Source organism: Caretta caretta, chromosome 3 (assembly GCF_965140235.1).
Source record: "Caretta caretta isolate rCarCar2 chromosome 3, rCarCar1.hap1, whole genome shotgun sequence".
In the NCBI taxonomy this organism is placed as follows: domain Eukaryota; kingdom Metazoa; phylum Chordata; order Testudines; family Cheloniidae; genus Caretta; species Caretta caretta.
In genome coordinates this window covers 100,230,276-100,246,190 of record NC_134208.1, presented here as the reverse complement: position 1 = coordinate 100,246,190, position 15,915 = coordinate 100,230,276, and the positions used below count along the sequence as shown (strand labels likewise).

The following is a 15,915-nucleotide window of genomic DNA, read 5'->3' as shown; positions in this document are numbered from 1 at the left end:
ATTGCATCATGGTGTCATTCTTTCATTTTTTACAACTTCATTTGTTGTGTTTTGCGTTTTTCTATGTTAAAATAGTGACGTTAAGTAACGTGTATTTTGTAACTAGGCATAAATATCTATCTAAGGCAGGGGTCAGTAACCTTTGAGAAGTGGTGTGCCAAGTCTTCATTTATTTACTGTAATTTAAGGTTTCGTGTGCCAGTTATACATTTTGCATTTACAGGGGCTGGTGGACAGAACCCCAGGTCAGGGGTTCTGTCCGCTGGCCCTGCTCAGCCCGCTGCTGGCCCGGGGTTCTGTCCGCCAGCCCCTGCCACCTGGGGTCCTGGTCGCTGGCCGCACTCAGCCTGCTGCCGGCCTGGGGTTCCTTTCAACCTGGCAGGCAGCAGGCTGAGTGGGGCCGGCAGCCAGGACCCCAGCTGGCAGAAGAGTGCCACTAAAAATCAGCTCACCTGCCGCCTTTGGCATGCGTGCCGCAGATTGCTGACCCCTGATCTAAGGCTATTAGAGACCATAGTCCTACTCTTTTTATTACCTTTTTTACTATTCTAATAAGTTAGTGCTTGAAAATATTTGACTGATCAATTGCCCAACCTGCCCTGCAGTGTAAACAAAAAATATTAAATAGCTGATTAGAGAAGATAAAGATGGTTGAACTTTCTCTAACTTGTAGCATTATTCTGGGGGAATATCACTTCAAATGAACAACACCGACTCACAGTGCATAAGCCATTTAGTTAGGCCCAAAGTACACAGTTTTTATATTGATATAACTATTTCAGTTAAGGATGTGTGTGGATTTTTTTAATTCTTATTTTTTAGTAGTCTACCAAAATAGCTATATCAGCACGAGCCCCAGCATGGACATATTTATATCGGTAAAGGATGCCTTCTATGGTATAGCTTATTCCCCTTCCTGTACAGGGACAAGCTATACTAGTATAAGCACCCTTATACCAGTAGAATGGTGTCCACGCTATTACTTTAACTATTCTGGTATCGTTAAAGTGCTGTAACTTCTGTGCGTAGACAAGTCCTTTGACAATGAATAGGAAAATGGTCAATGGTGTTGGCCTTCTACTGAGAAATTCACACTTCTCTTTGGGGGAAAATATCACTGAGGGTACATCGACACTGCAAAAACCTACAGACCTCTCTGGCAGTGAGTCTCAGAGCCTGAGTCAACTGACTTGGGCTTGCAGGAATCACGTTATGGGGCTAAACAGAGCTGTATAGATGTTCCCCTTGGGCTGGAGCCCGTGCTCTTGGACCTTCCCCCCTTCTGGGTCTCAGAGCCTGAGCAGGAACAGCTATATTGCTATTGTTAGACATGTAGGGTGAGCCTGAGTCAGTTGACCCAGGCTCTGAGACACACTGCTGTGTTTTGGGGTTTTTTTGCAGTGTAGACATACCCCAAGTGTGTACTTAGTCATTCTATCTACACTTGAAGTTCTTGGGACAACTGGGTTTGTAATTAAGTCCTTCAACATGCCTGATTTTTCATATGGGACTATAGATCCTGTAGATAATGGAATTTTAATATTTATTAGGATTTTTCCCTCTCCCAGCTACTGTGTGGTTCTCCTCTAAAAAGTGATTTTAAACCAACTATCTGATTCCATGCTCATTGTGTCTTAACCATTTTCAGATCAAGTTTGCTCAGTTTACAAATGAGAGATTTATTTTCTCTAATTGCCAGCATCAGATTCAAGCTGGAATCTGATAATCATGATTGTGATTTATTGCCAGTGATAAAGGTTCTGCCAGACAGATTCTGCCCTTGCTGGGCAACTTATTTTTTTCAAATTTTGTCTTTTCTTGTACCTATGCACTCTACTTTTATCTGTGAGTTTGTACAGGTATAAGGAAGGGCAGAATTTGGCCTTGGAGTTGGAATTAGGGGGTATGCTACAGAGGCTGTATTGGCATAGCTATGTCAATTTAGCTGTGCTGGCATAACCCTGTGTAGATGCAGCCTTGGCCAATGGAAGGAGATTTCCCATCAGTGTAAGAACACTGTCTTCCTGAATGACAGTAGCTATGTTGATGGAAACATTCTTCTGTGGGCCTAGCTGCATCTATGGTGGGTGGTTTTCTCACATCCTGACCAATGTAGCTACATAGATCAAGCCTTAGTGTTGTTCTTTTGGTTTGTGAATCAGGATTTTTCCCTTTCCAATAACATTGTAGGGACAAGCCAGCTAACAAAAATAAAGTCGTTTTAAGAAAGTTTGGTATCGGAAGCTATGACTCTGTATACATATGGAAAAGCAGATCTTTTGAAGAAGGTTTCAGAGGAACAGCCGTGTTAGTCTGTATTCGCAAAAAGAAAAGGAGTACTTGTGGCACCTTAGAGACTAACCAATTTATTTGAGCATGAGCTTTCGTGAGCTACAGCTCACTTCATCAGATGTTTACCGTGGAAACTGCAGCAGACTTTATATACACACAGAGAATATGAAACAATACCTCCTCAGTGGGACAGTGGGGTGGGAGGAGGTATTGTTTCATATTCTCTGTGTGTATATAAAGTCTGCTGCAGTTTCCACGGTAAACATCTGATGAAGTGAGCTGTAGCTCACGAAAGCTCATGCTCAAATAAATTGGTTAGTCTCTAAGGTGCCACAAGTACTCATTTTCTTTTGAAGAAGAAGGCTTTACTTTTACATAATCTTCTTCAGAATAAATCCTGCACCCGTGGAATTTGTCTGCTTTCAGACTTTATAGTCAGATGTATTCAGTAGCCTTGATATGGCCCTTAACTCTGATTAAGATTTATAAGGGGATGTCTGGCTTGCTTTTCTTGCTGAGACCACAATTGTGGGTTTTTGTTTTTTTTAAACAGTCATTCTCCTTTTGATGATCAGGAATGTGTTGATGTTTTCTCTACTTCTGAGCAAGGTCAAGAGCAAGTTTTCTTCTGAGGCCTCCCTATATGTCCTCTTAGTCAGGAGTAAATAGTTTTCCGCTCATACTAATGTAGATATAATCATGCCTCCTGACCTTGCTTCTGTCTGGCTCAGCGTACAGGTTGCTGATGTAGAAGTTTCCTTTCAGAATTGAGAATAAAATGTTTTGTTCTTATTCATTACCCATAGTGAATATACAACAAATGTATGTGAAACAGCCTAAAGTGTGGTTGCTTGCCACAGTGCATAGATGGTGATGAGCACTTGGAATTTCCATCTAGGGCCAGGTTCAGCAAACCTTCACACATGTGACTTTGAAGTCAAAAGAAACTACTCTGAATGCACCTGTTAAGAAATAGGTGTGGTTCCCCACATCAAAGGCGACAAGAACATATTTTCGTTAAGTATTCATTAGATATCAGAGGTGCATGAGAACAAAGGCTTGTATTATATGTATGTGCACAAGTTTCTTGGTGTGTGAACAAACATTACAATAAGGAAGGCTTAGTTTTTTACAGAACTGTTCTGAAAGGGGTAGCCTACATATAATTTCTGTACTGATTTAACTTCATTGGTTTATTTAAATCAGTGCATGAACATAGTTATAGTAGTAAAAAAGTTGCTTATATCGATTTCGGGGCTTGAGTCGTTCCAGAACGCTCTGGAACACTGTTCTGGTACTTCTCATGCTATCACTTATGATAACGAGGCTGGGTGGTTTTATACCCATCCCCCCCTGCAGAGGGTCTGTGGTATTGTCCTCACTGGCTCTGGGTAGAGCTGAGTTTAACAGCGTATTGGAGGTACGCTCCTCTCACTCTCTCCACCCCAGGATGGAGTGGAGAGGAAGAGGGAGGATCTTCGGCCTGTTTCCGAGATGCACCAGGGAGCTGGCTGGAGACTATTGATGATGGATTGGCCAGCAGCAGTGGGGAGCCTGTGAGGGTGTCGGAGCGCAGTGTAGTCCCTGACAAGTGGTGCCAAGGTGTACTGGGTAAGATGGGGGGCAGTGTGGAACCTGCTGCCATGGGGCTCCTGGGACTCCTGAACCCAGAAAAAGCTGCCCCACTTTGCATTGCTATCACTTATGAGTGACAGTGCTGGACATGTGTTCCTGCACTACTTTTTTTAAGGACTCAAGCACTGGTCAATTTAGAAACACTGCTTAGCTATATTAGTACAAAAACTGTGTAGGCAAGCCCTATATCACAAGCTTAACACTGCTTTTCTGGTTACTTGTTCAAAAATGTATGTGATGCAGAAGTACGGAAGATAGAAGACAGTGCAGTAAGCAGTTCTCTAGAACAATAGTTCTCAAACTTTTTGCCTTAGGCTATGTCTACACTAGCACCCCTGACCGACAGAAGTTTCACTGACCAAAGCGCTGTGGACAGCTCTCCCGCCAACATAGCTACTGCTGCTCGTGGGGGGTACTTCAATTATGCCGACCGGAGAGTTCTTTCTTGTCGGCACAGAGCAGCTACATGGGAGACCTTACAGTGGCTTAGCTCCAGCAGTACAGCTGTGCCGCTGTAAGGTCTCTAGTGTAGACAAAGCCTTACATACCCCTTTTTGTGCACATTTATTTTAGGTCTCAGTAGCCTTAGGTATTGCCAACTCTGTAGTAAAATAAATGTGTTCAGTTATAACGTCCTTTTTAAACATCATGTTTTTAGACAGTGAATCAAAAAGTGGCACAATGGAAGCAGCTGTTGTTGTTGTTTATGACTCTTGTGTTACTCAAATTACAAGCATTGAATGACATGATGTATTTTGGTGTGCCGCTGAACTATGTCAATGGCTTGACTTTTTAACTTGTCTAATTTAAATTCAGAGTTCCCTCTAATCTTTATCTGGATTATTGGAGAACGTTGTTAATGGGCAGTGAGAGGCTCTGGGTGTGTGTATATGCATTAGTTAAAGGGCAGCGGGAGGCTCTGGGCATGCATGTTTAGTACCAAACGTAAAGTGAATTATATGTGGCAACAGAATATGTTATATAATGCTGTATTTCAAAATGTGTAGAACATTCACTGTGGATAGACCACTTGATGCAGTTTTCTATCCTAACCTGTAAAATTCTTCTATTCTGAATCAGTCACTCTTCATGAGATTATATGGTATTCGTATTCTAAAGTGCTTCTGCTTGAAGCAGGGAATCAGAATTCCAATGATATTCTGCATTCACAAGTTTCTGTGAGTTTGTAATGGAATGCTCTGTTAGTATGGGCCTGAAGAATGTCAGCAAGAAGTTGTTGTTGGGGTTTTGTTTTTGTAGTGGTTACTCTTTGTCAACAAAAGTTTCTATCTGTGCTTTTAAAAGGTTGGTCCACACACTGAAGTGCTCCTCATGGTGTAACCGTATTTCAGATAGGTTTCAGAGTAACAGCCGTGTTAGTCTGTATTTGCAAAAAGAAAAGGAGTACTTGTGGCACCTTAGAGACTAACCAATTTATTTGAGCATAAGCTTTCGTGAGCTACAGCTCACTTCATCGGATGCATACTGTGGAAAGTGTAGAAGATCTTTTTATATACACACAAAGCATGAAAAAATACCTCCTCCCACCCCACTGTCCTGCTGATAATAGCTTATCTAAAGTGATAATCAAGTTGGGCCATTTCCAGCACAAATCCAGGTTTTCTCACCCTCCGCCCCCCCACAAACAAACTCACTCTCCTGCTGGTAATAGCCCATCCAAAGTGACCACTCTCTTCACAATGTGTATGATAATCAAGGAGGGCCATTTCCTGCACAAATCCAGGTTCTCTCACCCCCTCACCCCCCTCCAAAAACCACACACACAAACTCACTCTCCTGCTGGTAATAGCTTATCCAAGTGACCACTCTCCCAACAATGTGCATGGTAATCAAGGTGGGCCATTTCCAGCACAAATCCAGGCTTTCTCACCCCCCCCCCCCCTTTCCCGGGGAACACACACACACACACACACACACACAAACTCACTCTCCTGCTGGCAATAGCTCATCCAAACTGACCACTCTCCAAGTTTAAATCCAAGTTTAACCAGAACGTCGGGGGAGGGGAGGGGGTAGGAAAAAACAAGGGGAAATAGGCTACCTTGCATAATGACTTAGCCACTCCCAGTCTCTATTTAAGCCTAAATTAATAGTATCCAATTTGCAAATGAAGTCCAATTCAGCAGTTTCTCGCTGGAGTCTGGATTTGAAGTTTTTTTGTTGTAAGATAGCGACCTTCATGTCTGTGATTGCGTGACCAGAGAGATTGAAGTGTTCTCCGACTGGTTTATGAATGTTATAATTCTTGACATCTGATTTGTGTCCAATTATTCTTTTACGTAGAGACTGTCCAGTTTGGCCAATGTAAATGGCAGAGGGGCATTGCTGGCACATGATGGCATATATCACATTGGTGGATGTGCAGGTGAACGAGCCTCTGATAGTGTGGCTAATGTTATTAGGCCCTGTGATGGTGTCCCCTGAATAGATATGTGGGCACAGTTGGCAACGGGCTTTGTTGCAAGGATAGGTTCCTGGGTTAGTGGTTCTGTTGTGTGGTATGTGGTTGTTGGTGAGTATTTGCTTCAGGTTGTGGGGCTGTCTGTAGGCAAGGACTGTGAAGAGAGTGGTCACTTTGGATGGGCTATTACCAGCAGGAGAGTGAGTTTGTTTGTGGGGGGGCGGAGGGTGAGAAAACCTGGATTTGTGCTGGAAATGGCCCAACTTGATTATCACTTTAGATAAGCTATTAGGACAGTGGGGTGGGAGGAGGTATTGTTTCATGGTCTCTGTGTGTATATAATGTCTTCTGCAGTTTCCACAGTATGCATCCGATGAAGTGAGCTGTAGCTCACGAAAGCTCATGCTCAAATAAATTGGTTAGTCTCTAAGGTGCCACAAGTACTCCTTTTCTTTTTGCGTATTTAAGATGACATTGTTCCTATCTGCCTTCCATCAGAAGGTCTTAGTCTGGAACAAGGGAATATCAAGTTAACGTATACTTCTTGATCATTCTTTACCCTCACTCATCACATTTCCCGCTTCCGGTGACAGAGTCCACCTTTCTATAAATGTTCTGTATGTACACACACGTACACACACACACACACATCACATTTCTCACCATTGTATTATAATGCCAAACCTTAACTCTGACCGTACTTACATCAACATACATTCCAGTTAGGCATCAATGTACCAGTAAATGTATGATACTGTTTTCTTTTGTAAAATGGGGATAATAACTTACTTTACTTTTGTAAACTGCTTTGAGATCTGTGGATAAAGTATATAACAGCTAATTTTTATTATTGGATGAGTTGGAAGTAAGCTATGAGATGCCAAAATATTATGTAGATTGTTTTTTAAAAAGGGATGCAGAAGCTGTGTGAATTTTTAACTTCTTAAAAATATTTACAGTTTTTAGGGGAATGTTTCAAAGTCACCACTGGTATTCAGACTGTGCTTTTAAAATATGCTCTATGGCTGTCCCGGATAGAGTTATTATTAGTTTCATGAATCTGCCTTCTTTTCTTAAATCAAAATGATGCACCATCACTGAAAATCTTAAGCATTAGGTACATCTTAATATTTGGTATACCCTGCAGCCCAGGAGATCAGAGAGCAGGATTACAAAGGGGACAATAAAGAACCTTCCCTATATCTCGGCTTGGAAGGATTAGATTTTTCTATCGGTAAATGTCTATTTCACCATACACACACAAACTGACGAAAAAATACTTCCATTGATGACAGAAATTTACATATAGGCAAAGTAAGAAAAATGTTGCTTGAGAACCTATTAGTCTAAATCTAGTGATTTAGACTTTTCAGTTAGGCTAAAAAGAGACTAGTGAATGAATAGTAAAAACAGGTATGAATTGTTGATTTAAGGATATTTACTTTGTCTATTTTGACATATGATGTTGAGGAGCTGTGTTTTAATGGTTTATAAAGCTTTAATGTTTTGAATCTCAGTGTCTACTATCATTAAATAATTATCTGAACAATCCCATAATTTCATGGAACTATGAATATTTAAAATACAAAAATTAAAAAAGTCTTAAAACCCATCAGTTTGTGGAACTGTGAAAATTTAAATCCTAAAAATTGAAAAAATGCTTAATAAGGAACATCAATTTATCTGTCAAAATTGTGAAAAAGTAAAAATAGAATTCTGCCAAATATCTTTTAGGCTATGTCTACACTAGGAGTGCTTCTCTGGTATCACTAAATGAGTATACTATGCTGGCTAAGTGCTGTTAGTGTGGATGCAGCTATACCAACGGAACTGAACTTTTGATGGTATAACTTGTTGTAGCACAACTCCTCCCACCCCTGGAGCAAAATAAGCTACACTGGCAAAACTGCATACTAAGGACTTTTGCCAGCACAGCTATGTCAAGGCACAAATTGCACCTCTTCACACCCCAATCTACATAGGTATGCCAGCAAAAGTTTATAATGTAGACTTGGCCTTAGCTGTACCATTGTGTAGAATTTTTTCCAAACTCCTGGGAGTTGATACTCACAACACACTTATTTTTTTTCTATCCTGAACTGTCTTTTGTGACAGTGCTGCCTTCCCCGCCTTCCCTCCTTCCCCACCAACTGAGTCAAATTCTAGTCTTAGATTTGCACTACTTCTTAAACTTTTCATACTGGGGCATGCATTGTACCCATGTGCAAGTTTTTGTCTCCTCTTTTCAAAGGATTGTAAGCCATTGGACCAATCTAACCAAGAAATAACACTATTATCTGGCAAAATAGCTTCCTCAAAGTCCAGGTTGCAATAAAATATTCATTATAATGTTCTGTGGTTTTAGTTTTTTTTCTTCTCCACTTTCACAAATGTCCTCAAAACTAAATCAGCCTGAAATTTCACTGGTGTGTTCTTATGCCATGATAAGATTTATTCAGAAGAGTTGAATCAGAAAAGGTGTTTTGGAGATAAAGTGCTCAAAAAATGATGCTCTCACTTCTAGGACATTTTAAAAAATCTATCTTAGTTTGCTTTAAGAAAATAAAGTTCCGAGCTTTTAATCTAAAGCGGAGTGGGGAACCTCCGGCCCGCAGGCCAGATCCTGCCTGCTGCTTCCTTTCGTCCGGCCCGCTGCAAGTCTCCTCACCACGGGCTGAAAGCCCCAAGCCTCGGTGCTCCTCCACCAGGCTGGAGCCGCAAGTGCCAGCTTGCTGGCATGTCTCTGTGGCCCCTATGTGGAGGGGCGATCAGGGAAGCTCTCCGTGATGCCCCTACCCCCCAGCACCGCATCCGCAGCTCCCTTTGGCTGGGAATCGTGGCCAATGGGAGCTGCGGGGGCAGCGCCTGAGGGGGCGGGCAGTGTGTACCACGTAGAGCCGCCTGGCCCCTCTGTGTAGGGGCCGGACCTGCTGGCTGCTTCCAGGGCACAGCGCAGTGCCAGGGCAGGCAGGGAGCCTGCCTTAGCCCCGCTGCGCTGCCTGGCTGGAGCCAGCACCCTGAAGCTCCTCCTGCACCCCAACACCCTGCCCCAGGTCAAACTCCCACAGCCAAACTCCCTCCCAGAGCCTGTACCCCTCCGCACCCAACTCCCTGCCAAAGCCTTGAGCCCACTCCCACACTTCAAACCTCTCATCCCCAGCCCCACCCCAGAGCCCGCCCTCCCTCCCGTACTCCTGCCCCAGCCCGGAGCCCCCTCTTGCACCCTGAAGCTCTAATTTATATGTCCACCCCAGAGCCTAGGGGAAGCCCGAGCCTCCACGCCCCCCTGTGGGGCTGGAGCTGCAAGTACCTTCTCAGCCCACTGCGGGGGAAGTCCGAAGCCTCCACGCCCCACCCCCGCATGGGGCTGTGTGTGGCCCCCGATTGATTTTTCTGTGGGTCAGTGGCCCCGATAGAAAAAAGGTTCCCTACCTCTGCTCTAAAGGACTGATTCTAAAAGCACGAAGTGTCATTAGTAGTCCTGAGGATGTCAGTGAGATTCTCCTGATGTCAACTTGGACTAATAGGCACTCTCCCCAGTAGTAAATGTTTGAAGAAACGAGTGCTAACGCTGTGTTGCAGTAATCATAAACAGGCAGGAGCTCTTGAAAATTGAAGCTCAGTGCTGAGTTCAATCTGTACTTTATGGTCTACGTTGCTAAAAATATTGCTTCTGACTTTTTTTGTTCTGCTTTTAAAACACTGATAGTATATAAATATACCTTCTACTACTGTTTGTACAGTAACTAGCACAATAGGGCCCCATTCGTGGTTGGTCCTTAGGCTCTACTGTAATAAACATGAGCAACAAAAACAATAGAATGTTTAGAAAACCCAACATATAAGGAAAGGTTAATGGGCCTTGTTTAGTCTTGAGAAAAAAGGAGGGGGAACCTGATAATAGTCTTCAGATATGTTAAGGGCTGTTATAAAGAGGGCTGTGATCAGTTGTTCTCCATGGCCACTGATGGTAGGACAAGAAGGAATGGGCTTAATCTGTAGTAAGGGAGTTTTAGGTTAGATATTAGGAAAAACTTTCTTACTAGAAGGGTAGTTACACTCTGGAATTGGCTTCCAATGGAGGTTGTGGAGTCCCCATCACTGAAGGTTTTTGAGAACAGGTTGGACAAAGAACTGTCAGGGATGGTCTAGGTTTACTGCCTCAGTGCAGAGGGCTGGACTAGATGATCCCTTGAGGTCTCTTCCAGCCCTGCATTTCTACGGCGAATAATAATTATGCAGCAAAGAGTCTGCATATCAGTATCCATGTTCAGTGCTTCTAGCTGGCTCCATAACTCTGCCAGAAGAGTGGCAGGCTCTCTATTCTCCCCCTATTACTTTTACCGTATTAAAGCATCTGTAAACTAAGGTGTGGTTGTTAAATACTTCGAAGTGTATGTATATAATGAGCATTTGTATAAGTCTAATTTTCAAACATGACCCCCTGTAAACTGGTGCTATGTAAAATAATGTACAAAACCTGCATTTCCATGCAAAATGGGTAACCATATGATACATGTTCAGACCCTCTTTATAGCTGCAGTTAACAACAATCGATTTGGCGTCTTGGCCTGTTTTGGTATGACCTGATTAAAAATACTCTTATAGTATGGGCCATTGGCAGTTTCCCATTTTTAAGTATTTTACTTTTTTATTATTGTTTGGCTCTTAAGGCAAGTATCTTCTGCATTCCATTTTATCTTTCAAGTTTTTAGAGGCTTTTTTTTGTCCTACTCTTCACAAGGAAGCAAGAAGTGTGACAGGAAGGTGTGATTTTTAATTTACACCAGAGTTCTCAGCAAATAATGACTTTTCACACCCTGTTATTGCTGCTTAGCCTGGGGGAGGAGTTGTATGGCTACTGTTGTCATATCAAATTAAATCCACTCTTGTAATTCAGAAAGACAATCCTTTTTTATTTAACCCTTTTCAGTTTTTGAAGCATATTGGTCTGAGATGGGTTAACTTTAAATTATTCTAATTATTTAAAAACTAATGTGGGGAGGGGGGTGGAGAATTATTATTGAAGCATGTAAATGCCTATTCTCAAGTGTGGTATGTTTTTTGCCCGCCTACAGTGTGACAAGTTGTGGCTCTCATCCTGCAATGAGCTTTACATGGGCAGACCCTGGGGCCCACATGGAGTTCATTGCAGGATCAGGGCCTTATGTATGTCTGCACTGTAAGAAAATGTTGGGTCTAGTCTGTCTAATGTTCCCTGGAAGGAAAATGGTTAGCCCACCCCAAAAAGTTCGCTTGAGTCTGCTAATGTTTTCGCCTCTCTGACTACTTAGCAACTAATTCTCTAGCTCTTTGAGATTTGCCATGGCATTCAGTGAGTGCTTGACTTCCATGCAGCAGAGCCAAATTACATCAATTTAGTATTAAAAAAAAATATAAAAACACTCATGACAGTTTTCAGAGTAGCAGCCGTGTTAGTCTGTATCCGCAAAAAGAACAGGAGGACTTGTGGCACCTTAGAGACTAACAAATTTATTAGAGCAGAAGCTTTCGTGAGCTACAGCATCCGATGAAGTGAGCTGTAGCTCATGAAAGCTTATGCTCAAATAAATTTGGTAGCCTCTAAGGTGCCACAAGTCCTCCTTTTCTTTTCACTCATGACAATGTCTCTCTCTAGAGTTTTAATTGTAAAGGAGTCATAAAGGTGGGAAGGAAATTTCTCTGTACACGCACATCATATTTTTGCAATGCAGTTGTTCATTTAATTAATTAATTAATTTACGTACTTAAAGTTACTGCCCAACTCAGGCATCTTAAAACCAAATTAAGAGCAGATAACTTTATTTTTATTGATTTATTTAAAGAATCTTATTTCAAGCTATTATGGAGGGGGGGATTGTAATATTTAAGGCATTTCGGTTGATGGTCCTTACTCTGTCTAGGTCTTTCCTTTTTTAAAAAAAAAACCCAGTGCAAACTCCTACTGACGTTTCGGTGTAAGAATTGACTTACAATGGTGTGGTTTATCTTGGTTTCAAATACGTAGATCGGAGCAGACAAGCCCTTTAGAGAAGGACTGTATGGCACATGGAATATAAAAATACCTGGGTACAGCAAGGAGGCTGTCTAAGGGTTCAATTTTGGATGGTGCTGAGTTTCCTCAGTCCCATCAAATAGGAGTTGAAGGAACTGAGTCCCTTCTAGGATGGACCCTTCTGTTTGCTCTAATATCATTATGATCCATGTGACATGCATTTCCTACCAATAGTTTGAGCCTGAGAGAGAATGTATGAATGGTGAACAACAAAAGTAGTCTGCCTCTCCCCTGTATTTTCGGGAGGCTTTTATGGCCCTTAGTTGTTTGTAATCAAGATTTAAGTATTCACTTGACTAACTGCGTGGTGGTGGAGAGAGGGTTAATGTGCTCCATTTACTATAAACATTTATGTGACAGACTCTTATCTGATCTGTTTCAGAGTAGCTGATCTGTTTTTTTTTTTTTCTGTAAAATGTCAGGCATTTCCTGATGAGCATGGTTGTGGTGAATTTCACACCTTTCTCTGCTTTGTGTGGAAACCTGGGAGTTAATGGTACAGGATCAGGTAGCATTCTGTGTAATAAAGAATGAGGTTTTTTGTTAGAAGAACAGAGGGAAACCAGGGAGGAAAAGAAGGGGAGGAGAAGAAAGAAGGTATCGGAAAAATTGGCTGCTTGAAATAGGTATCAGTTTAGCAGGTAAATAGCAGCTTTCTCAATACATGTTTTTACTCAGAGCATGTAACAGTGCCTCAGAAAGGTTGAGCATTCTGTAGTCTTGGGAAGTTGACTCTGGAGTGGAGCATAAAAATAAAACATTCCTTTATTTTCATTCCACAGTGGAATTTTACTATTACAGCATCTGAAGATGGAAAGTTGGTCAGTTGATGAAGTCTGCAACTGGTTGGTGCAGAGAAATTTAGGAGAATTAGTCCCTAAGTTTCGTGGTAAGTCTTTTTTGTTAAATGTGTATTTCCTGCCTCTCTGCTTGAAAAAAGTATAGTCTGTTTTTTAATTGCCACCTTCTAAATTCTTGTTTATGTGTATTTTTGTATTTAATTGCCATTGGGTAACTTCAGTTTTTAACAGAATTTATTAGGGAGAGAACTGGCTCAGACCTGATAAATCAAAATGAGGCTGTACATTTATTATGAATAGTCTGGAAGAACTGCTATGAGAGGGACTGAAAACCTATAAACATGTACACCTTCTAGAAACAAAATTGGGTTTACTAGCATTTGTTTAGGGCCATTTTATATTTAATACCTGTGTTTGTAGTGATACAACTTTGATATGTAAAAGTTTGTTTTATGTGTGAATATATACGTTCTGTACAAAGGATTGAGAGAGACTGGCATTCAAACATGCTGTGCAATCTCTAAAATGTTTTCCCTTATTAACAAAATACCAGTGTATTGTAAATAAGCCTGCCTTAACATATTGAAATATCCAGTTCGCTGATTGCTTTGTGTCTAAGGCACAGAATTTTGTTACTAGAAGACATCAAACCACTAATTTGTAAAATAAGTTAAAATTCTTGCCCAGCTTTTTGGAAGGGATAGTAGCCAAAACAAATGATTTCATGTTACAGTTGATGTAGAAGAACTAACCATGTTTGCCTTTGAGAATCACCTACCTTGTAACATCATGTTGAATTAGGTATTACATGTTGTATTAGGTAGAATCTTACTACACAGTAATACGTAAGGATATTTTTCTCTTCAATTTTTAGAGGAAGAAGTGAGCGGAGCAGCTCTTTTGGCTCTTAATGATCGTATGGTGCAGCAGCTGGTGAAGAAAATTGGGCACCAAGCAGTACTAATGGATCTGATTAATAAATACCAGCAACAGAATAATGGACTAGAATCTTTTACTTACAGTTGTGAAATAACTCCTCCAAAGTCACCAGAAGCAAACAGTGGGTGAGTCTGTCTATGCATGAAACAAAATAATATTCTGTTTAAGTACGGCTGTAATCTTCCCTCAGTGTTTTCATGCTGAGTTTCATTAGCTCCATAGCTAATATGTTATGTAGTTATATAACTTCTGTACAATTTGAGTCCCAGCTGAAATGTTTAATTTAATACTTTGTGGGTTTAGACATGATATAAACGTTGCTGCACAAGTTGTTATAGGTGGGGCTGATTGCCCTTACAAGACTTTGTATTCAGTTGCTTATAACTTTGCCAGACTGTAACCATTTTAGCTGAAACATTCCATGCTGGAAGTCTGACTCAAGCTTAATTTCTAAACACCCCCCCCCCCCCAACCTTCCAAAACAATTCAGACGTTCCTGAGTATGAGGCTATGGAGAAATGTTTTGTCACGTTAAAAAGTTCTGGGGACTTGTCCCTGTTAAAAATATATTATGGGACCTTTTCTTATAAATGCTCTCGACTCATAGTTTGGAGAGTAGACTTGAAATTTGGCAGGGGGGCAGGGCAGCCTTTGTGTAAGGGATGGGCCTTTTACCGTTCTGGGAAAACCCACCCAAATTTGGCCGGGTTATAAGCCTTTGAAAAATCTCAGTTCACAAATGCTCAATAGAGACATTTTAGAAGATTGTACCTGCCGAATTTCCCAAAGATTCTGACTGCACTGGGCATGTTCCTGCCCAGGGTTCAGCTGGAATTTCCCTGCAATTGCAGCTCTGTGCTGCTGTGCGCTGGTCCAGGTTCATCTGTGAGTATCTGAACAGAGAACACAGTTGACAAGTGTTTTCTCCTGTGCTTTCAATGAGCCTTCAGCTGGGGAGCCTGGAGGAGGAAGCTGCCTAATTCGAATGCAGGGGGGACAAGAGCCAGACCTATGGAAGGGGGTAGGGAAAATAGATTAGGACAAGGAGGTGCAGGAAGACTGGGACTCAGACCTGGGGGTGGCAGAGTCTTGGACTTGAGGCTGGTAGGGGGAGGAGAGGGAAAATAGGGTGGGGGCTCAAACTGGGAATTTGGGGGGGGGGCAGGGGCGGGGAGGTGCTGGGATTTCCTGGCTTTTAGAGGTGGTTTAATTATGCTGGTGGAAGAACCCTCTCCTGCCGCATAGAGCAGCTACATGGGAGATCTTGCAGCGGTACAGCTGTGCCACTGTAAGGTCTCTAGTGTAGCCAAAGCCTAAGTGAGGAGAATGGGATTCAGAGGATGAGCCAGAGGTGGGGATGAGACAGGACTGGGACAGGGACAGGTTGGAGGAGATAGAGCAGAACAGGTCACTCTTTTTAGCAGGCTTGGAAAAGTCTGTGACCCCTAGAGAACACTCCTCTCCAGATCAAGAATTCCTGAGTGTGTCTGTTCCTCTGTTGTCAGCAAATATCTATGAACCCCCCTAGCAAAATGTCCAATCCCCATCTATTGGTGGTCCAGACAGAACACGGTACTTTTAATTTGGCCCCCTAGTGTGCATCCATTATGGTGCTGTTTTTAACTACATGATCACATACTATTCCCCCCCCCCCCCCCCGAGACCCGTGCCTCATTCAGTGCACTGCATGGACCGGCTCTGGGGTCGATTCAGGGTTGTGTAAGCCAAGGATGATGATGTCTGTAGAACCCCTGCTTCGTTTGTTGTAGAAG

General features: G+C 42.1%; 1 protein-coding gene across 3 annotated transcripts in view; it reads left to right on the top strand.

The window, feature by feature from the left end:
* The window catches only part of SAMD3 (sterile alpha motif domain containing 3), a 104,313-nt gene that overhangs the window by 17,737 nt on the left and 70,661 nt on the right, over nucleotides 1-15,915 (top strand). For 2 of the 3 annotated variants that reach the window (XM_048844579.2, XM_048844575.2), the window contains exons 2-3: nucleotides 13,187-13,293; nucleotides 14,079-14,268. In XM_048844579.2, the coding sequence (XP_048700536.1) occupies nucleotides 13,215-13,293; nucleotides 14,079-14,268 (269 nt within the window). In that variant the 5' untranslated portion in view covers nucleotides 13,187-13,214. Of the gene's footprint in view, nucleotides 1-12,947; nucleotides 13,046-13,186; nucleotides 13,294-14,078; nucleotides 14,269-15,915 lie in introns of those variants that run through there. The other variant, XM_048844576.2, reaches the window with a different exon arrangement.